The sequence below is a fragment of the Gavia stellata genome, chromosome 35 (genome assembly GCF_030936135.1).
Source record: "Gavia stellata isolate bGavSte3 chromosome 35, bGavSte3.hap2, whole genome shotgun sequence".
Taxonomy (NCBI): Eukaryota; Metazoa; Chordata; class Aves; order Gaviiformes; family Gaviidae; genus Gavia; species Gavia stellata.
Window position 1 is genome coordinate 604744 of NC_082628.1, and position 27961 is coordinate 632704.

Here is a 27961-nt window from a genome sequence, read left to right on the forward strand (position 1 = left end):
GCTAAACAGAGGCATGACGAGGAGGCACTGATTGACCAGGGGAGAAGGAGCAACGGTGCCAAGATTCACTATGAGAAGGAGGAGTTGGAAGGTGAGTCTCTGCTGAGATGCTGGTAGAGGGGCCACCAGCCCGGCACCTTTTCCCGTTGCACAAAGTCCCTACAATGTCCCTCACTCGGTGTGACATCATGTGCAGCAAAACCTGCCATGCTTCTTAATAAAGCAGCACAGTTATTTTCACGTGTTTTAATATTACGGCTTTTCAACAGAGGGAAAAAGCCCCCGCGGAGGTCACGGTGTGAGCTTTAGCCATGGGGCTGGATAATTCACGGCTTGTTTACTCGCAGAGGCTGCTCCTGGCTTGGAGAGGTCTGGAGAATAATTGGACAGCTGCAGGCGCGAGGCTGTGCTTTTCTTCTTTTCTTCTGGAGTTCCTTATCATGGGAGTGATTGGATCTTCTCTTGTCGCCTTGTGCCATACAAAGATTTTAAAAAGAATTCCCTTCTGTCACTGCTTAATGAGCAAGGCTGAGTGTTGGCCAGCCCAAGCTGGAATTTGAGAAGAGGTTGGATGCTTTCAGGGCACTTTTGGGGGAGCCATCACTTGTTGTTGCTCTGTTGTTGCAAAGTTCGAGTAAAACAGGCTTGGAAAAAAGGAGAGGTCTGTGACATTCAGGGATCCAGTGAAAACAAAATTGGTGTTTCCTCCTGGGACGGCTGCACTGATTTAACCGTGGTGTCTGCGTCATCCATCTCCCCAATATCGCGAGTGATGCAAATGCTGCTTTTTTGCAGGCCACCGGACCCTGTACGCCGGCGTGCAGATGCCGCTGGTGGGGCAATGCCACCGGCATCACCGACCCCACAAGCAGAAGCATCGGGAACAGGAGGAGGACTGTGCCCCGACGGAGCGGGGCTACCACTGTAAGTCCCGCCACCCCGTTCACTAAACTCCTTGGGGCTACATGGGCGCTGGGGTCTTCTGCAAGCAGGTCCATGTGGCTAGTTTGAGTGACTTGCTGTTCTTCCGAGGGAAAGTGGCATTATTTAACAAGACCCTCTTTTTCAAAACTTTCATCTTTTTTTTTTGAGGTAGTTAAATGTATAATGGATTTAGGCTCATCTTCCTCAGCGGGATGCCTGCTTTAAAAATGGAAATGTGGGGAAGGAAAGCTGCCCATCCTTGTGCAGGGGTGGAATAGATGCTTCTCCTTCTCCGTGGCTCTGTGCAAGCCCCAACAGAGCCAGGGGAGAGGGGCCGGCCCAATATTTGTGGCTGAACTGGTGCCGATCTGATGCCCGCTTTGCATGTGAGCGTGATGGGCCATATTCGAGCGTGGTAACGGGACGGGTCTCTGTGTTCTGCCCCCAGGCACCCCGTCCCAGCGGGTGCAGTTCATCCTCAGGACCAAGGAGGACGAGCAGCATGTCCCTCACGCCTTGTTCACTGAGCTGGATGAGATCTGCGTGAAAGAGGGCGAAGATGCCGAGTGGAAGGAAACGGCAAGGTAAATCCCTGCTGCCGGCTGTGGTGGGAGAGGAGTCCCTGCGCCAGCAGTGCACGCGGGCTCTGCTTTCCGCTCCGCAGGACGCGAAGCTTTTGCAGCTGTAGGTGCTGATGCGAGGAGCCGTCTCCTCTTGCTACCTGTAGCTCTGTTAAAGGGGTTGTAGAGCTGGGGCTGTTTCCTTGCAATGGGGCTGACAGCATCCGATGTCCGCAGGTGGCTGAAGTTTGAGGAGGATGTGGAAGACGGCGGCGAGCGCTGGAGCAAGCCCTATGTGGCCACGCTGTCCTTGCACAGCCTCTTTGAGCTGAGGAGCTGCATCATCAATGGCACGGTGCTGCTGGACATTAGTGCCAACAGCATCGAAGAGATCGCAGGTACTGTGGGTGCCGCGTCCCTCCGGGAACGGTCGAGCTTGGCTCGCCGCTGTGCCCTTCCTTCCCAGATCAAACCCTGCCTCATTTTCCTGTGCCATGCTCAGATCTGATCCTGGGCCAGCAAGAACAGCTCACGGAGTTTGACGAGCGCACGCGGGCAAAAATTGGAGAAGTTCTTTTGAAGAAGCACCACCATCAGAACGAGAAGAAAAGAAACAACCTTCTCCGCTCGTTTGCTGATGTGAGCAAGAAGGGGTCGGACCTGCACCTCCTCGACAAGCCAGGTGAGGGTTCCTGCAGGGCTTTGGCACCCGGTGAAGGTTTCTGTAGGGCTTTGGCAGCAGATGAGGGTTTCTGCAGGGCTTTGGCCCCATTAGGTTTGTCCTAGCAAAGGAGAAGCATCCCAATTGCTCCTTGTCCGTCTTTCTGAGTGTCTTTCTTTTTTCTACCAGCTCAAACACTTACCCCTCATCCTTCTCCCACCACTGTGGAAGCTAAAAATGGGGTGAACCATGAGACCAGCACAACGGATTTAAGCAAGGTGAGACACTCATAGCTTTCTTAGGCCTTCAGGGCCGAATTTGCTGTTGCAACCTTGGCTGCAGAGGGAGCTGCAGGGTGCTGTGGGCTTTGCTTTTGGGGTAATTGCCTGAAAATGGCTTGTCGTGCCCAGGCGGAGCTGCACTTCATGAAGAAAATTCCCAGCGGGGCTGAAGCGTCCAACGTGCTCGTAGGAGAGCTGGATTTCCTTCGCCAGCCCATCATGGCATTTGTCCGCCTGACCCCGGCTGTCCTCCTCTCGGGCATGACGGAAGTTCCCATCCCAACAAGGTCTGAACGAGAAGCACAAAGTTTTTATTTCAAACCCCCCCAACAAAACATCAGATGGCATGCATCAGTTTGGCATCCCAAGGGAACAAGGCCAGCGGGAGCCAGCACGTTTCTGCCAGCCACGTCTCCTTGCCTTCATTTCCCCCTTCCCTGCTGTAGCTTTTAAACCCATTGGCCAACGTGAATGAGAGTTGGCCCCAAAATGAAATTTGCGATGGGTTTTGATGAATTTCCAATTCATCACCGGAGTCGGTGAGCCTCCGTGTCCCCTCTCGAGCCGTGCTCTGGGCTGGGAGCTGCCAGGGATTTCCTTGGGTGCTCTTTGAGCCATGACACGTTCGTTTCTCTCCTTTTGTTTGTCCTGCCCAGGTTCCTGTTTGTTTTGCTTGGACCAGAAGGAAAAGCCCATCAGTACCATGAGATCGGCAGGTCCATGGCTACTATCATGACGGATGAGGTGCGACGTGAGAAGGGATATCTCTGGGTCATTTTTGGCTTTCTTCACCTCTCCCTGTCTCTGTAGTAGTGAGGAAGAGCATTTGCTGTCCCCGCTGCCGGCAGCTCTCCAAATAGCCCACCCTTCGTTCGCACCCCAAAGCAAACACGCACGTTTGCATCCCCCCACATCCTGGAGGCTGAAATCCCACCCGGGGTGCATCCTGCACCTCGTCCTTCTCCCCGGGGTCCCCAGCACGCTGTCCCCAGTGGTGGCATTGCCAGGGCCAGTAAAACTTGTCCTCTTTAAGCAACAGGCTGCGGTGTGCCATGGGGGATGGGGGGCCTTGTGGAGGAGAGGATTACAAGGAACACGATGGACAGATTTTTCCTTTTGGGGGAATACTTCCTGCCATTGCCAGCAGGAAATTTGGGGGAAATTATCTTGCGTTTAGCCAAGTGCTTATTGCACTGCTTAGGGCATGCGAGATGGGTTGTCCTCTGAGCAGGTTGTCTCCTACGGGCAGGTTTTCCATGACGTCGCCTATAAAGCCAAGAACCGGGCTGACCTCGTGGCCGGCATCGATGAGTTTCTGGATCAGGTCACGGTCTTGCCGCCTGGAGAGTGGGATCCATCGATCCGAATCGAGCCCCCGAAAAACGTCCCTTCGCAGGTGGGTGCTGCGGTGGAGGGAGGTGCGAGGGGGACGGGCAGGACGGCAGGCAGCTGGGGATGCTGTTCAGGGCTCCAGATTCACAAGGTCCCTATTTGACACAGTCACATGGCCAGACCAGAAGCAAAACAAGCCAGTGGTTACAAAGAGCTGTCTTTCTCTTATTTCCATTTGAACAGGAAAAAAGGAAGATGCCAGGAGCTCTCGATGACAGTGCTTCTCACACCAAGCCGGAGAAGCACAGCGGTCCTGAACTGGAGCGGACGGGAAGGTGCAAGCTTTGATAGTTTGGGGTGTTTTTTTTCTGCTTGCCTCCCAAATCTGAGCATGCACCTTGCCTTTGAGCAGGTTTTTGGGGTTTTTTGGTTCAGTGAAGGGGCTCCACATGCCCAGCTGGGTCCCTGGGCTGGGCAGGTGGGAGATGTGGGCAGCTGGGCTCAGCCACAGCATCAGTGCACACAGGTTTTCTTGATTTGGGGTGGAAGCAGATGTGCAAATACCTCCAGGTAGAGCTCTGCTGCTTCTCAGAGCAAGGGAGTGTTGCAGTAAGAGGGGATGGGCTCTCAGGTTAGGTCTTGTTTTTTCTTTTTTCTTCTTTTTATTTTTGTTGTTGGAGGGCATTTTGGCGTGCCTCAGTTTCTAGTGGGTGTAAAAAGGGAGAAGGAGACGGCTTCTTTTCAGCACTGAAAATTACTCCATGCTTGTGATTGCCCTTCTGCAGCCAAGAAAAGTCCATGTGGTCTTGCAGGAGAACTGTCTCTATTTTGTCCTTCTTCCAGGCTCTTTGGAGGTTTGATCCTGGATGTGAAGCGAAAAGCCCCGTGGTTCTGGAGCGACTTTCGGGATGGTCTGAGGCTGCAGTGTCTGGCGTCCTTCCTCTTCCTCTACTGTGCCTGCATGTCCCCTGTCATCACCTTTGGGGGACTGCTGGGGGAGGCGACCGATGGCCACATAGTGAGCAGCTCTCTCTGTTGGGTGGCACGGGGGAGGATAAAACTCATGCAAAAGTCCTTGCTGCAGTGAGTTTGCTCTGGGTTTTTTTTCCCCCTAATGCTTTCTGTACTCACTGCTGCCTCTCTTCCCCGGACAGAGTGCCATGGAGTCGCTGCTGGGCGCCTCCATGACCGGCGTGGTGTTTTCCCTCTTTGCTGGCCAACCTCTCACCATCCTCGGCAGCACCGGACCCGTGCTCGTCTTTGAGAAGATCCTCTACAAATTCTGCAAGTAAGGCTGGTTGCTGCGGCCGGGTGCTGTGAGAGCCTTCAGAAGGCAGCGGGGATGGAGAAAAGATGTTTGTCTTTCATTTCTCTCAGCGGCAGTTGTTCGATTGAAGTTGTCTTGTGTGTCACAGATGCTGCACGCTGCTGCTTTAGTATGTGATGGTGCGAGAGCCCTGGCTCTCTGAAGGATGGATGGGGTCATTTGGGGGTTTTAGGCTTAAAGCGAAGCAGCTGGAGGAGGAGAAACCACAAGGATGTGGATGCCCAAGATGGGCTGCACAAGGAAGAGGAGACAAATCACTCTGGTTTGGGAATGGGGGAAGATTTGCTTCCCTCTGAGTACAAAACAAGGCACTTCTTAGCCTGATTGTCGCTGGAAGTGGAAATACAGTTTGCTCAGGTAGCCAAATAGTCTACTGCTGAAATGTTGTGAGTTTGGATGATTTCATTGAAAAAGTAGGAGTTTTTCATGTGAAATGGGTATTTTCCATGACAGTCCTTCTGCTGTGATGACTTCGATGTGAGATGAACCACCCTTATTGCAATTTAAATTTATCATTAAGCCCCAACTTGGAGCCTCTTGCTGGCCTTTCCACCCTTGGTTTTATTTTGGTTTCCCAGGGAGTACACGCTCTCCTATCTCTCTCTGCGGGCATGCATCGGGCTGTGGACCGCCTTCTTCTGCATCGTGCTGGTGGCCACCGACGCCAGCTCTTTGGTGTGCTACATCACCCGCTTCACCGAAGAAGCCTTCGCCTCCCTCATCTGCCTCATCTTCATCTACGAGGCTCTAGAGAAGCTGAGTCACCTGCGGGAGACCTACCCTGTGCACATGCACAGCCAGCTCGACTTCCTCACCATCGACTAGTGGGTTTTTTCCTCCTAAAACGCCCCTGCCCCTTGGCAGGAGCTCAGGGCTGCACCTGCATCGCCTCTCCCTTACCCGTGTCTTGGCTTCTCTCCTCCCAGCTGTAAGTGTGAGGCACCGACGCATCCCAGCAATGAAACCCTGCGTTTCTGGGAGAGCAACAAGATCAACGTGTCTGGCATCGCCTGGGAAAACCTCACGGTGACCGTAAGTGCCCCGAGCCACTGCTTCCTCGTGCCGCGGCCACGGGGCCCAGGGGCATTCGCGTGGTGCGCAAGTCGGAGCCCTTCAGGTGGTGATGGGCTTCCAGCTGTGCTAGTGCTGCTCTGAAAAGTCATTGCTTACATCTAATGGGTGGTTTTAACCCGCTTGGTCCTGGGAAGGAGCGTCCACCTTGTCCAGTCCACCTTGTGCCCAACATCGTGGGTAATAACTGTCCGCCTCCTCAACGCGGTGGCAGGACAATATTTCTGACCGGCAGCAGAAATAACCCCCTCGTTATGCAAGGTTTCCTTGCCGCACGTGCACTGCCTTTGTGTCCTGATGCTCTGTTTCTCCAGGAATGTCGGTATTTGCATGGAGAGTTTCAAGGACCTGCCTGTGGACCCAATGGCCCCTACACGCCTGACGTCCTCTTCTGGTGCTGCATCCTCTTCTTCTCCACCTTTGTGCTGTCGAGCTTACTGAAGAAGTTTAAGACCAGCCGATACTTCCCAACCAGAGTAGGTAGAAGACGGTGGCCAGCAGCAGTCTCCACGCTCATTTCCCAAAATGGCTTTCCTGGAGCACTAAGCAGTATTTGCCACCACTCGGTCGAGCTGGGAAACGTTGACCTTGAAGGCCAAGCTCTCCATCAGCGTGGACGTCCCTCACTCATTTCCATGAGCGCAAAAGGATCGTAGCATTTCCCACCTGCCTGGCGACCTGTCCTGGAGCCATCTCTTGCTCAGGCAGTGGGAAATCAGGTCTTCCACAGTTACTTTTTTTCACCTTCTGTGCATTATGTGCTCAAGGGGAAGGCTGATTCAGCTGAGGAGCTGCCATAGCAAACGACACTATTTCTTCCTTTTGAGGAGCAAATGATGCCTCAGTGCCTTATTCCCGTTTTAGCTGTGAGCGTGGCTGTCGTGGCAGACATCTGCTTCCTTCTTTTGTAATTTTATTTTTTTTTTTAAGGTTTCAACTAAGACAACCCTTTTCCACCTAATTAAACATTTTGTATTGCCTGGCACCAGATCTCACAGGCACAAACACAGCAACGGTATCTAACCAAGGGATTGGGCTGCATGTCCTCAGCATGGAGGGGTTTTGTTAACCGGTCTTAATGGCGTTGACGTCCCTCACTTTTCCATGTCATGTTGTGGCCCCCTTTGCGACGCCCCCTTCAGCTCTGGTTTCTTGCCCCAGGTACGGTCCACAGTAAGCGACTTTGCTGTTTTCCTCACCATCGTCGTCATGGTGCTCACGGACTTCATGATTGGGATCCCATCACCGAAGCTCCACGTCCCCCATATGTTCAAGGTAACGGGGTGTTTTGGCAGGGAGCTGGTTTCAGCCCTTGGGGATGCCACAAGGTGATGCCGGGGCAGGACAGGGCTGAGTCCGGAGGAGATGCTGGTGGTGCGACCATCTCCTCTTCTGCCTCCAAGCGCATTGTTTCCTTCGGGAAAGGAGAAGACAGCCCCAAAACTAGATACCTCCAGGAGAAGTATCTGTAGGTGCTTGCAAAGAGGGCAGCGGCAGTGCTGAACCCCAGGGTGACGTGAAGCCAGAGCTGGGAGGTGCTCTGACATGGGAATGGAGGGGAAAAGCAAAGCCAGTGAGGTGGCTGGGCTGGGAGATGATGCTGATGTGTGTGCTCTGTTGCAGCCTACCAGAGACGACCGCGGGTGGTTCATCAACCCCGTAGGACCCAACCCTTGGTGGACGGTGTTGGCTGCGCTCATCCCAGCTCTGCTCTGCACCATCTTGATCTTCATGGACCAGCAGATCACTGCTGTTATTGTGAACAGGAAGGAGCACAGGCTGAAGGTAAGGGGCTGCAAGAGATGAGCCCATCCCCAACCCACTCCGGGCTGCAGGCACGGGGAGAAGCTCCTATTCCAAATGCTTTGGGAAGGCATTGGTTTGGGAAAACGTCAGGCTGCGTGGCAGGATGCTCTCCTGCATTAATGATGACACAGGGAGCAAACGACAGGGAGTTCAGATGAGCAGCCTTTCAGAGGAGCAAATTAATCTTGGAGCAATAGAGAAGCGTGGTTTTGTTTTAAAACGTCAGCAGTGGATGGGGGATCGAATTGTGTTGACGCGCTGCCAGGGATAACTCAGAGTCACATCCTACTTGCAAGTGGTGGAAATTTCTTTATGAAGGAAAAAACCCGGTCTCTTTTTTTCTTTTGAGAAGTAGCTATCGCACAACCAAATCCACTTTGTCTGAACTCCTGCCACCTTTTCATGCAAGGGGCTTGCACAAAGAGCAGATACCTCCTTATTTGTTTCCGAGGCGTGTTTTAAATTCTCGAGAAGTTGACTTGCGGCTCATCTCCTTGTTTTGCTTCCCGCAGAAAGGATGTGGGTACCACCTGGACCTTTTCATGGTGGCCGTGATGCTCGGGGTGTGCTCCGTGATGGGGCTGCCCTGGTTTGTGGCTGCCACCGTCCTGTCCATCACCCACGTGAATAGCCTCAAAGTCGAGTCTGAGTGCGCAGCTCCAGGAGAACAACCCAAGTTTCTGGGGATACGAGAGCAGAGAGTCACTGGCTCCATGATCTTTGTGCTCATGGGCTGCTCTGTCTTCTTCACTTCTGTGTTAAAGGTAAGAGGAAAATGCAAAACACCCAACAGCCACGAGCTTTTTGGAGGTTACCCAAAACCAGTCCCCTCTCTCCAGGCCCAAGCAGCTGTGGAGTGGAGGAGGAGGTGATCCCAAACCTTGGGGCTTGACCCACAGTGGGAAGCAGCCTCCTCGCTTATGCTTTCCAGCCGTTCAGCACGTTATCGATGGCAATTTGCTCCCCCAAATGCCTCAGCACAGCCGTTCCAGTAGCTAAACACACTGAAATCATCTCCATGGGCTTCCTTGCGTGTTCCTCCCACAAGATAATCTCCTCGCTAGGCTAAGAGGAGGCACGTCGCTTTTGCTTGTTGCTACAAGAATAAGGAGGAAGGTTTTTCTACCGTCACAGAACGTGGCATATGGTAGCATGGTCGCCTGTTTTCCTCCAACCTTTCTGGAAGATAGGATTCTGCTGATGAAAGATAACTCCAATGTTCAGCCTAAAGCAGAGCGTTAGCTCACTCGCAGGCACAAAAGCTCTGCTGGTTAAAATCCGACACGTCTCTAACCCTGTGGAAACTGGAAAGCTGTAGGCAATTTGAGGCAGTGCCTGTAGAAGAGAGTGGTACTACTGAAAATGCAATTTAAAAAAATAAATGATTGCATTCTTTCTTTCAGTTTATACCAATGCCTGTGCTTTACGGCGTCTTTCTCTACATGGGCGTGTCGTCGCTCGGAGAAATTCAGGTACGGACTTTTTTACAGCGTGCAGCATGTCCGCTGCCTGGTATTTCATCTCCGTAGAAGCAGGAAAAAAGCAGCGGCATGGGAAAAAAACCTCTCGGAAAGCAAGCAATGAAAATATTTTGTGTACGAAAAAGATTGGAGGAGGCACAGGAGGTCTATAGGGCTGGGAGGACCGGGCAAGTTGAGCGCTCCCTGTTTAAACACAGGTTAGGGCAGGCCAGTGTTTGGTTAGGTGAAAATGGGGGAGTTGAGTGCACAGGGAAGGCAATTTCTACCACTGGTGGAAATCCTTGCTGGGGGATTCAGTGGGCCAAGACAAGCTAATCATAGAATAACGTGGCATAATTGCACGTGGGTGGGCAGCTCTCACGGGCAAGCTGGTTTCTAGCTGGAGCGAAGGGAAAATGGGTGCTGCTCCCAGGAGGAGCATAGTGGGATCCACGGTTTCTCATGGCGAGCGAGATCCTGAAAACTCCCTCCACGTCTCAAGAGGGCCAGAAGCTTTCCGCAGTCCCAAGGTGGCAACTTTTCCACTTTGACTTTGCAGTTCTTCGATCGCTTGAAGCTGTTTTGGATGCCGGCGAAACACCAGCCGGATTTCATCTACCTGCGGCACGTCCCCTTGCGAAAGGTGCACTTCTTCACCGTGATCCAGCTGATCTGCCTCGTCCTGCTCTGGGCCATCAAGGTGTCCCGTGCCGCCATCGTCTTTCCCATGATGGTAAGAGGCGGTGCCGCTCGGCACAGGGATGTTTGCCGCGTTGGAGTGAGATGTAGCACCACCTCTGGCCTCACCGCATCTTCCCTCTATTTCGTGCAGGTTTTGGCTCTTGTATTTGTCCGGAAAGCCATGGATTTCTGCTTCTCAAAGCGAGAGCTCAGCTTCCTGGATGACCTTATGCCAGAGAGCAAGAAGAAGAAGTTGGACGGTGCCAAAAACGAAGCCAATGAAGAAGAGGTAACGCTTGCTGGGCGCTCGGGGCTGGACATCTCCCTCGGGCTGTGAGATTGCCTGTTTCTAGCACAGCTTGTCTTTACATGTTGGGGCAAGATCAGAACTCAAAAGAAACAGATCCTAATAGCCTGGATCCCACATCTTAACCTTTTTTTTCCCTGAATGAGCAGTGAGCTTAACACTTGAATAGAGGTATAATTTTTTAAATGAGTCATTTATAATAACAGATGATGATGATGATGATGGAAAGATTGGCTCGTAACAGTGTTTTTAACCCCCCCCCCAAAAAAATTCAGAGTGAAAGGTCTTTACCCTGCTGCGCTAATAGCTAAATGTGCCACGAGTCAGAAGGAGAGGGCAGCATGCAATGTTTTTGCTGGGTGTTCAGGTTTTTTCCACTTGGATCCAAGACAGAGAACTTGATTTGTCCCTTTTTTCCGTCAGGAGTCCCCGAAAATGATGGAAGCTGCTGCTGCTGCCGGTTCAGTTCTGCTGAAACTGGGCAAGACCAGCAACTTGGATATCCCAAAGCAAAGCAGGGACAGGTAAAGCCCCACCAAGTGCCAGGACCCCCGGCAAGATTAGTTGGAAGGTGTTTGGCACAGTTTTTTCCACTTGCATCTTTCTTGAGCGTCCCATAGAAAGCAGCAGTCAGCTTGGTGGGAAAATCACATCTACGGGCAGGGCTGCAGGAGGGGATCGCAGGGCTCTGCCTCCAAGCAGAGTGGCTGCACAACTCCCATCTGACCCCAAAAAGTCGCATCCTCAGTGACTTTAGGGTAGCTGGAGATCCTCGTACGTAAAAACGAGGAGTTGCAGGCATGATCTGTACCAGCAGTGGCTTAGGAGCCCACTCCAGGGCTAAACGCCCGCAAGAGCCTTTGCACGGAGCTGTAGCTCTGCAGCTCTCAGGCTTGCCTCGCAAAACTCCTCATCCAGCAAAACCTGCCGTGCTTATGCTGAGCTTGGATTCTCGGGGCCCCGCTGTTCCTCTTGCTGATGCTAACGCACTTGGTGGCATCAGTTCCCATAGTCACGGATTGCTCTGTAAAATATTTATTGCAGGACTGATCCTTGCGAGATTAATATCTCGGAGGAAGTGTTGAAAACGAGCGTGTGGAAGGCTCTCACTATGAACACAGAAACAGTCTGAATCCGGGGAGGAAAGAGGTAAAGGATTGCATGTGAACGTGACCGTGCTCCTCTGCAAGCGACGGCGCATGCCTACAGTTTTCCCGTGCTTCGGCAGGCAGTACCGAGCAAACGGCCCGTCCCTGGGAACAGGCAGCGAGGACCGTGGCATGCAAACCAGCTCGTCACTGCCAGGGTGGTCCCACGAACAGGGTTGAACCAGCAGCAGCCGGCAGGTCTTCCACTGATGGTGCTCTCCCTCTTTTTGTCTTTTTTCCCCCCAGTTTTGCTATTTAGCAGCCTCGGCTTTGAAGGGGAGGAGTGAGAACGTGACTCAGGGACGTGCCAACGCAGAGACGGGGAGATACCGCTGTTTTCCAGTTGGAGGATTCCCATTAAAGCCATGTCGATGTTTTCAGTTCTCCTTGGTGTGCTTCAGGCATTCAGTATCTCTAGACCAGCAAACTGAGGTGTACGTGCCAGTCAATGGGAGTTCGGTGTCGTGAAGTTCCCGTGTGTACGTGCGTGTGGTGGTGTGGGTTTGTAGTGGTAGAGGGACTGCTGCCGCTTTATCATTCAGTGCTGTTTTCCTTCCTTTTACCTCCCTGGCACTCTGTAGTTTTTTCTTCTCCCCTGTCCTTGCAAAGTCTCTTCTCTCCCAGGGTGGGATGAGCCGGGAGGAAAGCGGCAAGATGCCTTTTCCTTCTCCCTTCCCCTGCCGCTATGCAGGAAGAAGCTGTGAAGCAGAGATGGCTCTCGTGCTCTCTTGAGGTTTTGGGGCGGGGGGTCGTTGGGCTGTGGTGTCACCTCAGGCAGATGCGGTCGAGTCGGCTGGCCGTGGAGCCTGGGAGGAGAGGACAAGCCAGAAGAAAAGGTCCCCTTGCAGCCCTGCATCTTGCTGTGGGCTCAGCACGTGCTCCAGGCTCTCGGCGTCTGCAACTGGTGCCTCGTGCCCAGCTGGGACGGGTGCACGAGCCCTCCTGCCATCGGCTTGTCCCATCCTCTGCGGGAGCCTGTTCGTGCATGAAGCCAACCCCAAATGCCAAGGGCAAGTTGTTGCTCCTTGCAAACGGGTGGGGAAAAGAAACTACAGAATTGCTCTGTAAGGAAGAAAGGGGTACATCCCCAAGCAGGGCCAAAATCAGACGGCTTTTACGGGATGGGGTTTTGCAAGCTGTAGGTTGACTTTTGCCAGCGTGGCATGGTGACTGTCGGAGGGGACAGCTGCTGTCCTGCAGCGCCGCGGGAGCGGTTCCCGAGAAAAGGGAGGCGGAAGCAGCTGAAGGAGTTGAAGCCTTAGGCCGCAAGAGCTGAGCAGCTCCGGGTATTCCAAAGTATTTTTCCAACCGTGTCCCCGCCTGGCCAGGGAAGTCAGTGGAGGAGGTGGTGCGTCTGGCTCCCTCTGTATAGTGTGGTGGAGGTGAGGAAAGGATTAAGGAAGAGAGAGGTCAGAGGAAGGAGGAGGGGAGTGTGTGTGGGGCTGTGCTGAGGGTGGGGTTTGGAGTAAGTGGAGGGAGAGGCTGGGGAAGAGCCCCAGGCCGGAGCTGGAAGCCAAGGGAAGGTGATGTCCCTCTGGGAGAATTAAGGGCTCGGCCTCGGGGTTGGACCTGGGGATGGGGTGCTGGGTGGTACGGGTATAACTGGGGGGCATGAGTGGGGGTAGGGGTCCCTCTCCGGAGGCAGCCAGCTCGAGCTGTCACCCGAGAACTCCTCAAAGAGGGATGGGAAACCTTCCCTGGGACTCTGCCTTCTCAGCGGGATCCCAGGGTCGGCCCCTGTTAGGGTGGCCGGCGTGGGTAAATCCCTAAGAGTGGTGAAGGTGCCTTCCGAGTGCCGCTTGGTGTTGGAGGCGAAGCTTTGGGTGCTTTGGGATTCGTACGACTGCCATCTGCTCAGGAGGGAAGGATGGGGGGAGAAAAGGTGGTTTAATGCACGTGGTGGCATCTGGCAGCCTCCCTGCAGGAGGTGGCCAGGGCAGGGGCTGTGTCCTGCAAAGTACTTCACTGTGTGGAGCATCCTCCAGAAAAGCCGTAATAAATCCATAGAAATAATTTTGGGTTTCAGGGGGTCTGCCAAGCCCGGCCAGGCTTGTTCCTGACATCAGGTATATGCACTATCCCGTCCCATATCATTTGCCCGACGTCTTGCTCGGCTGCGGTGGGTTCGTGCCTCCGCCCTGGTCCCTGCTTGCTGCTCCTGGGAGGGAGCGTGGTGCTGCCCCGAGGTTTCGCTCAACCTCCTCCAGCTCCAGGATGGAGAGCTGATGTTGAGGTTCACGGCAGAAGGTCCCCAAAGGCTTTTCCTGCCACGCAGCCGCCAGCGTGGAGTGGGGCTCAGCACCGTGCCCGAAGCATGGCCCCCTCCTGACTCTGCCCCGCCACGTCCCCGTGCAGCCCGTCTCTGGGCTGAGACAGCCGAGAAATCCTGGGGGGGACATGGCAATGTCCCTGCGTGGGCTGGTAGAGAGCCAGAAGGGAGCTCGTCTGGACAAATACAGAAGAATGAGGCACATTGTAATAGTGAGGCTGCCCAATCGTCACCCTTTATTTGTTGAAAACCAGACTGCTGGGTGCCTGTCAGCAAGCACTCATTACTCTGGTTTAATTTCTTCAGAGGTTGGTAGTACAGAAGGGAGGAAAAGGCACTCACCTTCTGCAAAGAGAACCGTTCCCCGAAAAGTCGGACCTTCCTCCTTTGCTCCAGTGATTTCCGATTTCAGTTTTACAAGCAATTACTGCTTTCAGCCTCCCAACAAAAGCAGCTTCGAAGCAACCAGCCAGAGCTTTGTGCTTAGGAAATAGTGCTAAGCGGAACAACTCTGGCTGCTCCAAAACTCCAAAGTGAGCGATGCAAAGCTCGGCATCCCCTTGCCCAGCCCAGTTTTGACAATGTGATGTTTTGTAGGCACCTCTCAGCAGCGGAGAAGGACAGAGAGGGAAGGCAAAGCATTTGCAAGTGCTGGTGCCCATGCTGGGATGGGATAAACTGCTTTCCGGAGGCTTCTCCCCTTCCTGCTCCATCCCATCCCAAGGCCACAGGTCCGCAACCCCACAGCTCTACGAAACCCTTAACTCCTCCAGCAATTTCCTCAACAAAATAAGCGCTCCGAGTCCATTTGAGTGGCCTAACCGGGACCGAGTGAGTTCTGAGCGGGGCCCTTTCCTTCGGTGGCATCTCCGCGCAAGGCTTGCCGCGATTTCGAGGATGCTGCAACAGAAGGGCCATGGGACGCTGAGAGCATCTTGCCGCAGAGCCGGAGGTGCTCACTTGTCCTGTTTCCTCCTATGTTTCCTCCTAATGTGTATTTTGCCCCGTAAGGCGTATTTTCCCCAAGGCTTTGCACCTCACTCCTATTTTGGCAGCTTGTGCTTTTAAATACACCCAAACGCTGCTTATGCCTTTTGGCCCAGCAGGATGCGGCATTTACACCCCTTTTCTCTATTCCGGCTAGTTTTTGCCCAAAACAGAGCTGGTTTCTCCCCATCCACTAAGTTTTCCAAGCGGGAAGAGTCCTGGGGTGCGTGGCTTTAAATAACTGCCTGGATACGCATCACCGATTGTGATGCCATAAACGGTCACTTGTTGTGTCTCTGGAGTTGGTGCACACTGGGTGCCACTGAGCTCCTCTCGGTGAGAGCTGTCCAGGTGTCCCGGGGGACTCTGGCCCCCTGATTGATCTGGAGGTTCAATTATCCTCCCAAACCGATGACCGACGTGAGGATGAACCAGAACGGGGCTTACAAAATGACACTTCTGGAAGAGTTACAGGTAGCACAGCCGAAGGGCTGAGCATCCCCCAAACAGGGGGAAAACTCTCCCCGAAATCCCATTGGCATTTCCCTGGAGGGCAGAAGGATGGGCAGGGGGAGATGCTTTGCACTGGGGAGGGCTGCCAGGGGCAGGTTTAGCGTCCCTGGTCGCAGCACGGAGGCAAAACGGTGTCTAAGAGAGAAGGAGACTTGCCGGCAGGACGCAAGGGAGCTCTAGACGCCCAGCCCCAACTTTTACCTTCTTCTCATTGCTAAACAGAGGCATGACGAGGAGGCACTGATTGACCAGGGGAGAAGGAGCAACGGTGCCAAGATTCACTATGAGAAGGAGGAGTTGGAAGGTGAGTCTCTGCTGAGATGCTGGTAGAGGGGCCACCAGCCCGGCGCCTTTTCCCGTTGCACAAAGTCCCTACAATGTCCCTCACTCGGTGTGACATCATGTGCAGCAAAACGTGCCGTGCTTCTTAATAAAGCAGCACAGTTATTTTCACGTGTTTTAATATTACGGCTTTTCAACAGAGGGAAAAAGCCCCCGCGGAGGTCACGGTGTGAGCTTTAGCCATGGGGCTGGATAATTCACGGCTTGTTTACTCGCAGAGGCTGCTCCTGGCTTGGAGAGGTCTGGAGAATAATTGGACAGCTGCAGGCGCGAGGCTGTGCTTTTCTTCTTTTCTTCTGGAGTTCCTTATCATGGGACTGATTGGATCTTCTCTTGTCGCCTTGTGCCATACAAAGATTTTAAAAAGAATTCCCTTCTGTCACTGCTTAATGAGCAAGGCTGAGTGTTGGCCAGCCCAAGCTGGAATTTGAGAAGACGTTGGATGCTTTCAGGGCACTTTTGGGGGAGCCATCACTTGTTGTTGCTCTGTTGTTGCAAAGTTCGAGTAAAACAGGCTTGGAAAAAAGGAGAGGTCTGTGACATTCAGGGATCCAGTGAAAACAAAACTGGTGTTTCCTCCTGGGACGGCTGCACTGATTTAACCGTGGTGTCTGCGTCATCCATCTCCCCAATATCGCGAGTGATGCAAATGCTGCTTTTTTGCAGGCCACCGGACCCTGTACGCCGGCGTGCAGATGCCGCTGGTGGGGCAATGCCACCGGCATCACCGACCCCACAAGCAGAAGCATCGGGAACAGGAGGAGGACTGTGCCCCGACGGAGCGGGGCTACCACTGTAAGTCCCGCCACCCCGTTCACTAAACTCCTTGGGGCTACATGGGCGCTGGGGTCTTCTGCAAGCAGGTCCATGTGGCTAGTTTGAGTGACTTGCTGTTCTTCCGAGGGAAAGTGGCATTATTTAACAAGACCCTCTTTTTCAAAACTTTCATCTTTTTTTTTTGAGGTAGTTAAATGTATAATGGATTTAGGCTCATCTTCCTCAGCGGGATGCCTGCTTTAAAAATGGAAATGTGGGGAAGGAAAGCTGCCCATCCTTGTGCAGGGGTGGAATAGATGCTTCTCCTTCTCCGTGGCTCTGTGCAAGCCCCAACAGAGCCAGGGGAGAGGGGCCGGCCCAATATTTGTGGCTGAACTGGTGCCGATCTGATGCCCGCTTTGCATGTGAGCGTGATGGGCCATATTCGAGCGTGGTAACGGGACGGGTCTCTGTGTTCTGCCCCCAGGCACCCCGTCCCAGCGGGTGCAGTTCATCCTCAGGACCAAGGAGGACGAGCAGCATGTCCCTCACGCCTTGTTCACCGAGCTGGATGAGATCTGCGTGAAAGAGGGCGAAGATGCCGAGTGGAAGGAAACGGCAAGGTAAATCCCTGCTGCCGGCTGTGGTGGGAGAGGAGTCCCTGCGCCAGCAGTGCACGCGGGCTCTGCTTTCCGCTCCGCAGGACGCGAAGCTTTTGCAGCTGTAGGTGCTGATGCGAGGAGCCGTCTCCTCTTGCTACCTGTAGCTCTGTTAAAGGGGTTGGAGAGCTGGGGCTGTTTCCTTGCAATAGGGCTGACAGCACCCGATGTCCGCAGGTGGCTGAAGTTTGAGGAGGACGTGGAAGACGGCGGCGAGCGCTGGAGCAAGCCCTATGTGGCCACGCTGTCCTTGCACAGCCTCTTTGAGCTGAGGAGCTGCATCATCAATGGCACGGTGCTGCTGGACATTAGTGCCAACAGCATCGAAGAGATCGCAGGTACTGTGGGTGCCGCGTCCCTCCGGGAACGGTCGAGCTTGGCTCGCCGCTGTGCCCTTCCTTCCCAGATCAAACCCTGCCTCATTTTCCTGTGCCATGCTCAGATCTGATCCTGGGCCAGCAAGAACAGCTCACGGAGTTTGACGAGCGCACGCGGGCAAAAATTGGAGAAGTTCTTTTGAAGAAGCACCACCATCAGAACGAGAAGAAAAGAAACAACCTTCTCCGCTCGTTTGCTGATGTGAGCAAGAAGGGGTCGGACCTGCACCTCCTCGACAAGCCAGGTGAGGGTTCCTGCAGGGCTTTGGCACCCGGTGAAGGTTTCTGCAGGGCTTTGGCAGCAGATGAGGGTTTCTGCAGGGCTTTGGCCCCATTAGGTTTGTCCTAGCAAAGGAGAAGCATCCCAATTGCTCCTTGTCCGTCTTTCTGAGTGTCTTTCTTTTTTCTACCAGCTCAAACACTTACCCCTCATCCTTCTCCCACCACTGTGGAAGCTAAAAATGGGGTGAACCATGAGACCAGCACAACGGATTTAAGCAAGGTGAGACACTCATAGCTTTCTTAGGCCTTCAGGGCCGAATTTGCTGTTGCAACCTTGGCTGCAGAGGGAGCTGCAGGGTGCTGTGGGCTTTGCTTTTGGGGTAATTGCCTGAAAATGGCTTGTCGTGCCCAGGCGGAGCTGCACTTCATGAAGAAAATTCCCAGCGGGGCTGAAGCGTCCAACGTGCTCGTAGGAGAGCTGGATTTCCTTCGCCAGCCCATCATGGCATTTGTCCGCCTGACCCCGGCTGTCCTCCTCTCGGGCATGACGGAAGTTCCCATCCCAACAAGGTCTGAACGAGAAGCACAAAGTTTTTATTTCAAACCCCCCCAACAAAACATCAGCTGGCATGCATCAGTTTGGCATCCCAAGGGAACAAGGCCAGCGGGAGCCAGCACGTTTCTGCCAGCCACGTCTCCTTGCCTTCATTTCCCCCTTCCCTGCTGTAGCTTTTAAACCCATTGGCCAACGTGAATGAGAGTTGGCCCCAAAATGAAATTTGCGATGGGTTTTGATGAATTTCCAATTCATCACCGGAGTCGGTGAGCCTCCGTGTCCCCTCTCGAGCCGTGCTCTGGGCTGGGAGCTGCCAGGGATTTCCTTGGGTGCTCTTTGAGCCATGACACGTTCGTTTCTCTCCTTTTGTTTGTCCTGCCCAGGTTCCTGTTTGTTTTGCTTGGACCAGAAGGAAAAGCCCATCAGTACCATGAGATCGGCAGGTCCATGGCTACTATCATGACGGATGAGGTGCGACGTGAGAAGGGATATCTCTGGGTCATTTTTGGCTTTCTTCACCTCTCCCTGTCTCTGTAGTAGTGAGGAAGAGCATTTGCTGTCCCCGCTGCCGGCAGCTCTCCAAATAGCCCACCCTTCGTTCGCACCCCAAAGCAAACACGCACGTTTGCATCCCCCCACATCCTGGAGGCTGAAATCCCACCCGGGGTGCATCCTGCACCTCGTCCTTCTCCCCGGGGTCCCCAGCACGCTGTCCCCAGTGGTGGCATTGCCAGGGCCAGTAAAACTTGTCCTCTTTAAGCAACAGGCTGCGGTGTGCCATGGGGGATGGGGGGCCTCGTGGAGGAGAGGATTACAAGGAACACGATGGACAGATTTTTCCTTTTGGGGGAATACTTCCTGCCATTGCCAGCAGGAAATTTGGGGGAAATTATCTTGCGTTTAGCCAAGTGCTTATTGCACTGCTTAGGGCATGCGAGATGGGTTGTCCTCTGAGCAGGTTGTCTCCTACGGGCAGGTTTTCCATGACGTCGCCTATAAAGCCAAGAACCGGGCTGACCTCGTGGCCGGCATCGATGAGTTTCTGGATCAGGTCACGGTCTTGCCGCCTGGAGAGTGGGATCCATCGATCCGAATCGAGCCCCCGAAAAACGTCCCTTCGCAGGTGGGTGCTGCGGCGGAGGGAGGCGCGAGGGGGACGGGCAGGACGGCAGGCAGCTGGGGATGCTGTTCAGGGCTCCAGATTCACAAGGTCCCTGTTTGACACAGTCACATGGCCAGACCAGAAGCAAAACAAGCCAGTGGTTACAAATAGCTGTCTTTCTTATTTCCATTTGAACAGGAAAAAAGGAAGATGCCAGGAGCTCTCGATGACAGTGCTTCTGACAGTGAGCCAGAGAAGCACAGCGGTCCTGAACTGGAGCGGACGGGAAGGTGCAAGCTTTGATAGTTTGGGGTGTTTTTTTTCTGCTTGCCTCCCAAATCTGAGCATGCACCTTGCCTTTGAGCAGGTTTTTGGGGTTTTTTGGTTCAGTGAAGGGGCTCCACATGCCCATCTGGGTCCCTGGGCTGGGCAGGTGGGAGATGTGGGCAGCTGGGCTCAGCCACAGCATCAGTGCACACAGGTTTTCTTGATTTGGGGTGGAAGCAGATGTGCAAATACCTCCAGGTAGAGCTCTGCTGCTTCTCAGAGCAAGGGAGTGTTGCAATAAGAGGGGATGGGCTCTCAGGTTAAGTCTTGTTTTTTCTTTTTTCTTCTTTTTATTTTTGTTGTTGGAGGGCATTTTGGCGTGCCTCAGTTTCTAGTGGGTGTAAAAAGGGAGAAGGAGACGGCTTCTTTTCAGCACTGAAAATTACTCCATGCTTGTGATTGCCCTTCTGCAGCCAAGAAAAGTCCATGTGGTCTTGCAGGAGAACTGTCTCTATTTTGTCCTTCTTCCAGGCTCTTTGGAGGTTTGATCCTGGATGTGAAGCGAAAAGCCCCGTGGTTCTGGAGCGACTTTCGGGATGGTCTGAGGCTGCAGTGTCTGGCGTCCTTCCTCTTCCTCTACTGTGCCTGCATGTCCCCTGTCATCACCTTTGGGGGACTGCTGGGGGAGGCGACCGATGGCCACATAGTGAGCAGCTCTCTCTGTTGGGTGGCACGGGGGAGGATAAAACTCATGCAAAAGTCCTTGCTGCAGTGAGTTTGCTCTGGGTTTTTTTTCCCCCTAATGCTTTCTGTACTCACTGCTGCCTCTCTTCCCCGGACAGAGTGCCATGGAGTCGCTGCTGGGCGCCTCCATGACCGGCGTGGTGTTTTCCCTCTTTGCTGGCCAACCTCTCACCATCCTCGGCAGCACCGGACCCGTGCTCGTCTTTGAGAAGATCCTCTACAAATTCTGCAAGTAAGGCTGGTTGCTGCGGCCGGGTGCTGTGAGAGCCTTCAGAAGGCAGCGGGGATGGAGAAAAGATGTTTGTCTTTCATTTCTCTCAGCGGCAGTTGTTCGATTGAAGTTGTCTTGTGTGTCACAGATGCTGCACGCTGCTGCTTTAGTATGTGATGGTGCGAGAGCCCTGGCTCTCTGAAGGATGGATGGGGTCATTTGGGGGTTTTAGGCTTAAAGCGAAGCAGCTGGAGGAGGAGAAACCACAAGGATGTGGATGCCCAAGATGGGCTGCACAAGGAAGAGGAGACAAATCACTCTGGTTTGGGAATGGGGGAAGATTTGCTTCCCTCTGAGTACAAAACAAGGCACTTCTTAGCCTGATTGTTGCTGGAAGTGGAAATACAGTTTGCTCAGGTAGCCAAATAGTCTACTGCTGAAATGTTGTGAGTTTGGATGATTTCATTGAAAAAGTAGGAGTTTTTCATGTGAAATGGGTATTTTCCATGACAGTCCTTCTGCTGTGATGACTTCGATGTGAGATGAACCACCCTTATTGCAATTTAAATTTATCATTAAGCCCCAACTTGGAGCCTCTTGCTGGCCTTTCCACCCTTGGTTTTATTTTGGTTTCCCAGGGAGTACACGCTCTCCTATCTCTCTCTGCGGGCATGCATCGGGCTGTGGACCGCCTTCTTCTGCATCGTGCTGGTGGCCACCGACGCCAGCTCTTTGGTGTGCTACATCACCCGCTTCACCGAAGAAGCCTTCGCCTCCCTCATCTGCCTCATCTTCATCTACGAGGCTCTAGAGAAGCTGAGTCACCTGCGGGAGACCTACCCTGTGCACATGCACAGCCAGCTCGACTTCCTCACCATCGACTAGTGGGTTTTTTCCTCCTAAAACGCCCCTGCCCCTTGGCAGGAGCTCAGGGCTGCACCTGCATCGCCTCTCCCTTACCCGTGTCTTGGCTTCTCTCCTCCCAGCTGTAAGTGTGAGGCACCGACGCATCCCAGCAATGAAACCCTGCGTTTCTGGGAGAGCAACAAGATCAACGTGTCTGGCATCGCCTGGGAAAACCTCACGGTGACCGTAAGTGCCCCGAGCCACTGCTTCCTCGTGCCGCGGCCACGGGGTCCAGGGGCATTCGCGTGGTGCGCAAGTCGGAGCCCTTCAGGTGGTGATGGGCTTCCAGCTGTGCTAGTGCTGCTCTGAAAAGTCATTGCTTACATCTAATGGGTGGTTTTAACCCGCTTGGTCCTGGGAAGGAGAGTCCACCTTGTCCAGTCCACCTTGTGCCCAACATCGTGGGTAATAACTGTCCGCCTCCTCAACGCGGTGGCAGGACAATATTTCTGACCGGCAGCAGAAATAACCCCCTCGTTATGCAAGGTTTCCTTGCCGCACGTGCACTGCCTTTGTGTCCTGATGCTCTGTTTCTCCAGGAATGTCGGTATTTGCATGGAGAGTTTCAAGGACCTGCCTGTGGACCCAATGGCCCCTACACGCCTGACGTCCTCTTCTGGTGCTGCATCCTCTTCTTCTCCACCTTTGTGCTGTCGAGCTTACTGAAGAAGTTTAAGACCAGCCGATACTTCCCAACCAGAGTAGGTAGAAGACGGTGGCCAGCAGCAGTCTCCACGCTCATTTCCCAAAATGGCTTTCCTGGAGCACTAAGCAGTATTTGCCACCACTCGGTCGAGCTGGGAAACGTTGACCTTGAAGGCCAAGCTCTCCATCAGCGTGGACGTCCCTCACTCATTTCCATGAGCGCAAAAGGATCGTAGCATTTCCCACCTGCCTGGCGACCTGTCCTGGAGCCATCTCTTGCTCAGGCAGTGGGAAATCAGGTCTTCCACAGTTACTTTTTTTCACCTTCTGTGCATTATGTGCTCAAGGGGAAGGCTGATTCAGCTGAGGAGCTGCCATAGCAAACGACACTATTTCTTCCTTTTGAGGAGCAAATGATGCCTCAGTGCCTTATTCCCGTTTTAGCTGTGAGCGTGGCTGTCGTGGCAGACATCTGCTTCCTTCTTTTGTAATTTTATTTTTTTTTTTAAGGTTTCAATTAAGACAACCCTTTTCCACCTAATTAAACATTTTGTATTGCCTGGCACCAGATCTCACAGGCACAAACACAGCAACGGTATCTAACCAAGGGATTTGGCTGCATGTCCTCAGCATGGAGGGGTTTTGTTAACCGGTCTTAATGGCGTTGACGTCCCTCACTTTTCCATGTCATGTTGTGGCCCCCTTTGCGACGCCCCCTTCAGCTCTGGTTTCTTGCCCCAGGTACGGTCCACAGTAAGCGACTTTGCTGTTTTCCTCACCATCGTCGTCATGGTGCTCATGGACTTCATGATTGGGATCCCATCACCGAAGCTCCACGTCCCCCATATGTTCAAGGTAACGGGGTGTTTTGGCAGGGAGCTGGTTTCAGCCCTTGGGGATGCCACAAGGTGATGCCGGGGCAGGACAGGGCTGAGTCCGGAGGAGATGCTGGTGGTGCGACCATCTCCTCTTCTGCCTCCAAGCGCATTGTTTCCTTCGGGAAAGGAGAAGACAGCCCCAAAACTAGATACCTCCAGGAGAAGTATCTGTAGGTGCTTGCAAAGAGGGCACCGGCAGTGCTGAACCCCAGGGTGACGTGAAGCCAGGGCTGGGAGGTGCTCTGACATGGGAATGGAGGGGAAAAGCAAAGCCAGTGAGGTGGCTGGGCTGGGAGATGATGCTGATGTGTGTGCTTTGTTGCAGCCTACCAGAGACGACCGCGGGTGGTTCATCAGCCCCGTAGGACCCAACCCTTGGTGGACGGTGTTGGCTGCGCTCATCCCAGCTCTGCTCTGCACCATCTTGATCTTCATGGACCAGCAGATCACTGCTGTTATTGTGAACAGGAAGGAGCACAGGCTGAAGGTAAGGGGCTGCAAGAGATGAGCCCATCCCCAACCCACTCCGGGCTGCAGGCACGGGGAGAAGCTCCTATTCCAAATGCTTTGGGAAGGCATTGGTTTGGGAAAACGTCAGGCTGCGTGGCAGGATGCTCTCCTGCATTAATGATGACACAGGGAGCAAACGACAGGGAGTTCAGATGAGCAGCCTTTCAGAGGAGCAAATTAATCTTGGAGCAATAGAGAAGCGTGGTTTTGTTTTAAAATGTCACCAGTGGATGGGGGATCGAATTGTGTTGACGCGCTGCCAGGGATAACTCAGAGTCACATCCTACTTGCAAGTGGTGGAAATTTCTTTATGAAGGAAAAAACCCGGTCTCTTTTTTTCTTTTGAGAAGTAGCTATCGCACAACCAAATCCACTTTGTCTGAACTCCTGCCACCTTTTCATGCAAGGGGCTTGCACAAAGAGCAGATACCTCCTTATTTGTTTCCGAGGCGTGTTTTAAATTCTCAAGAAGTTGACTTGCGCTCTAGCGGGGTTTGAGCCTGACTTGCGACGTTGTCCTTGCTCTTGTGCTGTGGGACGCTCATCTCCTTGTTTTGCTTCCCGCAGAAAGGATGTGGGTACCACCTGGACCTTTTCATGGTGGCCGTGATGCTCGGGGTGTGCTCCGTGATGGGGCTGCCCTGGTTTGTGGCTGCCACCGTCCTGTCCATCACCCACGTGAATAGCCTCAAAGTCGAGTCTGAGTGCGCAGCTCCAGGAGAACAACCCAAGTTTCTGGGGATACGAGAGCAGAGAGTCACTGGCTCCATGATCTTTGTGCTCATGGGCTGCTCTGTCTTCTTCACTTCTGTGTTAAAGGTAAGAGGAAAATGCAAAACACCCAACAGCCACGAGCTTTTTGGAGGTTACCCAAAACCAGTCCCCTCTCTCCAGGCCCGAGCAGCTGTGGAGCGGAGGAGGAGGTGATCCCAAACCTTGGGGCTTGACCCACAGTGGGAAGCAGCCTCCTCGCTTACGCTTTCCAGCCGTTCAGCACGTTATCGATGGCAATTTGCTCCCCCAAATGCCTCAGCACAGCCGTTCCAGTAGCTAAACACACTGAAATCATCTCCATGGGCTTCCTTGCGTGTTCCTCCCACAAGATAATCTCCTCGCTAGGCTAAGAGGAGGCACGTCGCTTTTGCTTGTTGCTACAAGAATAAGGAGAAAGGTTTTTCTACCGTCACAGAACGTGGCATATGGTAGCATGGTCGCCTGTTTTCCTCCAACCTTTCTGGAAGATAGGATTCTGCTGATGAAAGATAACTCCAACGGTCAGCCTAAAGCAGAGCGTTAGCTCACTCGCAGGCACAAAAGCTCTGCTGGTTAAAATCCGACACGTCTCTAACCCTGTGGAAACTGGAAAGCTGTAGGCAATTTGAGGCAGTGCCTGTAGAAGAGAGTGGTACTACTGAAAATGCAATTTAAAAAAATAAATGATTGCATTCTTTCTTTCAGTTTATACCAATGCCTGTGCTTTACGGCGTCTTTCTCTACATGGGCGTGTCGTCGCTCGGAGAAATTCAGGTACGGACTTTTTTACAGCGTGCAGCATGTCCGCTGCCTGGTATTTCATCTCCGTAGAAGCAGGAAAAAAGCAGCGGCATGGGAAAAAAACCTCTCGGAAAGCAAGCAATGAAAATATTTTGTGTACGAAAAAGATTGGAGGAGGCACAGGAGGTCTATAGGGCTGGGAGGACCGGGCAAGTTGAGCGCTCCCTGTTTAAACACAGGTTAGGGCAGGCCAGTGTTTGGTTAGGTGAAAATGGGGGAGTTGAGTGCACAGGGAAGGCAATTTCTACCACTGGTGGAAATCCTTGCTGGGGGATTCAGTGGGCCAAGACAAGCTAATCATAGAATAACGTGGCATAATTGCACGTGGGTGGGCAGCTCTCACGGGCAAGCTGGTTTCTAGCTGGAGCGAAGGGAAAATGGGTGCTGCTCCCAGGAGGAGCATAGTGGGATCCACGGTTTCTCATGGCGAGCGAGATCCTGAAAACTCCCTCCACGTCTCAAGAGGGCCAGAAGCTTTCCGCAGTCCCAAGGTGGCAACTTTTCCACTTTGACTTTGCAGTTCTTCGATCGCTTGAAGCTGTTTTGGATGCCGGCGAAACACCAGCCGGATTTCATCTACCTGCGGCACGTCCCCTTGCGAAAGGTGCACTTCTTCACCGTGATCCAGCTGATCTGCCTCGTCCTGCTCTGGGCCATCAAGGTGTCCCGTGCCGCCATCGTCTTTCCCATGATGGTAAGAGGCGGTGCCGCTCGGCACAGGGATGTTTGCCGCGTTGGAGTGAGATGTAGCACCACCTCTGGCCTCACCGCATCTTCCCTCTATTTCGTGCAGGTTTTGGCTCTTGTATTTGTCCGGAAAGCCATGGATTTCTGCTTCTCAAAGCGAGAGCTCAGCTTCCTGGATGACCTTATGCCAGAGAGCAAGAAGAAGAAGTTGGACGGTGCCAAAAACGAAGCCAATGAAGAAGAGGTAACGCTTGCTGGGCGCTCGGGGCTGGACATCTCCCTCGGGCTGTGAGATTGCCTGTTTCTAGCACAGCTTGTCTTTACATGTTGGGGCAAGATCAGAACTCAAAAGAAACAGATCCTAATAGCCTGGATCCCACATCTTAACCTTTTTTTTCCCTGAATGAGCAGTGAGCTTAACACTTGAATAGAGGTATAATTTTTTAAATGAGTCATTTATAATAACAGATGATGATGATGATGATGGAAAGATTGGCTCGTAACAGTGTTTTTAACCCCCCCCCCCCAAAAAATTCAGAGTGAAAGGTCTTTACCCTGCTGCGCTAATAGCTAAAGGTGCCACGAGTCAGAAGGAGAGGGCAGCATGCAATGTTTTTGCTGGGTGTTCAGGTTTTTTCCACTTGGATCCAAGACAGAGAACTTGATTTGTCCCTTTTTTCCGTCAGGAGTCCCCGAAAATGATGGAAGCTGCTGCTGCTGCCGGTTCAGTTCTGCTGAAACTGGGCAAGACCAGCAACTTGGATACACCAAAGCAAAGCAGGGACAGGTAAAGCCCCACCAAGTGCCAGGACCCCCGGCAAGATTAGTTGGAAGGTGTTTGGCACAGTTTTTTCCACTTGCATCTTTCTTGAGCGTCCCATAGAAAGCAGCAGTCAGCTTGGTGGGAAAATCACATCTACGGGCAGGGCTGCAGGAGGGGATCGCAGGGCTCTGCCTCCAAGCAGAGTGGCTGCACAACTCCCATCTGACCCCAAAAAGTCGCATCCTCAGTGACTTTAGGGTAGCTGGAGATCCTCATACGTAAAAACGAGGGGTTGCAGGCATGATCTGTACCAGCAGTGGCTTAGGAGCCCACTCCAGGGCTAAACGCCCGCAAGAGCCTTTGCACGGAGCTGTAGCTCTGCAGCTCTCAGGCTTGCCTCGCAAAACTCCTCATCCAGCAAAACCTGCCGTGCTTATGCTGAGCTTGGATTCTCGGGGCCCCGCTGTTCCTCTTGCTGATGCTAACGCACTTGGTGGCATCAGTTCCCGTAGTCACGGATTGCTCTGTAAAATATTTATTGCAGGACTGATCCTTGCGAGATTAATATCTCGGAGGAAGTGTTGAAAACGAGCGTGTGGAAGGCTCTCACTATGAACACAGAAACAGTCTGAATCCGGGGAGGAAAGAGGTAAAGGATTGCATGTGAACGTGACCGTGCTCCTCTGCAAGCGACGGCGCATGCCTACAGTTTTCCCGTGCTTCGGCAGGCAGTACCGAGCAAACGGCCCGTCCTTGGGAACAGGCAGCGAGGACCGTGGCATGCAAACCAGCTCGTCACTGCCGGGGTGGTCCCACGAACAGGGTTGAACCAGCAGCAGCCAGCAGGTCTTCCACTGATGGTGCTCTCCCTCTTTTTGTCTTTTTTCCCCCCAGTTTTGCTATTTAGGAGCCTCGGCTTTGAAGGGGAGGAGTGAGAACGTGACTCAGGGACGTGCCAACGCAGAGACGGGGAGATACCGCTGTTTTCCAGTTGGAGGATTCCCATTAAAGCCATGTCGATGTTTTCAGTTCTCCTTGGTGTGCTTCAGGCATTCAGTATCTCTAGACCAGCAAACTGAGGTGTACGTGCCAGTCAATGGGAGTTCGGTGTCGTGAAGTTCCCGTGTGTACGTGCGTGTGGTGGTGTGGGTTTGTAGTGGTAGAGGGACTGCTGCCGCTTTATCATTCAGTGCTGTTTTCCTTCCTTTTACCTCCCTGGCACTCTGTAGTTTTTTCTTCTCCCCTGTCCTTGCAAAGTCTCTTCTCTCGCAGGGTGGGATGAGCCGGGAGGAAAGCGGCAAGATGCCTTTTCCTTCTCCCTTCCCCTGCCGCTATGCAGGAAGAAGCTGTGAAGCAGAGATGGCTCTCGTGCTCTCTTGAGGTTTTGGGGCGGGGGGTCGTTGGGCTGTGGTGTCACCTCAGGCAGATGCGGTCGAGTCGGCTGGCCGTGGAGCC

The 27961-nt window shown here is 53.2% G+C and overlaps 2 protein-coding genes across 3 annotated transcripts; both read left to right on the forward strand.

Moving 5' to 3' along the window:
- Positions 1 to 12930, forward strand: LOC132320372 (electroneutral sodium bicarbonate exchanger 1-like). 2 transcript variants are annotated; one of them, XM_059832657.1, is made up of 23 exons: positions 22 to 91; positions 796 to 924; positions 1373 to 1508; positions 1722 to 1882; positions 1987 to 2166; positions 2335 to 2423; positions 2556 to 2713; positions 3083 to 3170; positions 3676 to 3822; positions 4002 to 4093; positions 4602 to 4776; positions 4913 to 5046; positions 5664 to 5909; positions 6012 to 6117; positions 6471 to 6632; positions 7318 to 7431; positions 7780 to 7941; positions 8475 to 8726; positions 9366 to 9434; positions 9982 to 10155; positions 10255 to 10392; positions 10834 to 10934; positions 11455 to 11542. In XM_059832657.1, the coding sequence occupies exons 2-23, from the start codon at positions 825 to 827 to the stop codon at positions 11540 to 11542; spliced, it is 3072 nt and encodes a 1023-aa protein (XP_059688640.1). In that variant the 5' UTR covers positions 22 to 91; positions 796 to 824. The 2 variants fall into 2 exon arrangements, with proteins under 2 accessions (XP_059688641.1, XP_059688640.1); XM_059832658.1 differs by lacking the exons at positions 10834 to 10934; positions 11455 to 11542 and adding an exon at positions 12904 to 12930 and having other exon boundaries at positions 1 to 91; positions 796 to 899; positions 1336 to 1508.
- Positions 12931 to 15225: 2295 nt separating this feature from the next.
- Positions 15226 to 27138, forward strand: LOC132320333 (electroneutral sodium bicarbonate exchanger 1-like). The gene is made up of 24 exons (XM_059832612.1): positions 15226 to 15234; positions 15508 to 15631; positions 16336 to 16464; positions 16913 to 17048; positions 17262 to 17422; positions 17527 to 17706; positions 17875 to 17963; positions 18096 to 18253; positions 18623 to 18710; positions 19216 to 19362; positions 19540 to 19631; positions 20140 to 20314; positions 20451 to 20584; positions 21202 to 21447; positions 21550 to 21655; positions 22009 to 22170; positions 22856 to 22969; positions 23318 to 23479; positions 24070 to 24321; positions 24961 to 25029; positions 25577 to 25750; positions 25850 to 25987; positions 26430 to 26530; positions 27051 to 27138. Exons 1-24 carry the CDS (start codon positions 15226 to 15228, stop codon positions 27136 to 27138), a joined length of 3234 nt encoding a protein of 1077 aa, XP_059688595.1.
- The last annotated feature ends 823 nt before the right edge of the window (positions 27139 to 27961 follow it).

Coding starts and splice junctions, on each gene's coding strand:
- LOC132320372 (XM_059832657.1), top strand. CDS start 825: ATGCCGCTGGTGGGGCAATGCCACCGGCATCACCGACCCCACAAGCAG. Junction 3,823..4,001: donor CGAAAAACGTCCCTTCGCAG/GTGGGTGCTGCG, acceptor CCATTTGAACAG/GAAAAAAGGAAGATGCCAGG. Junction 6,633..7,317: donor GCCGATACTTCCCAACCAGA/GTAGGTAGAAGA, acceptor TTCTTGCCCCAG/GTACGGTCCACAGTAAGCGA.
- LOC132320333 (XM_059832612.1), top strand. Junction 21,448..21,549: donor GACTTCCTCACCATCGACTA/GTGGGTTTTTTC, acceptor CTCTCCTCCCAG/CTGTAAGTGTGAGGCACCGA. Junction 25,030..25,576: donor CGTCGCTCGGAGAAATTCAG/GTACGGACTTTT, acceptor TTGACTTTGCAG/TTCTTCGATCGCTTGAAGCT.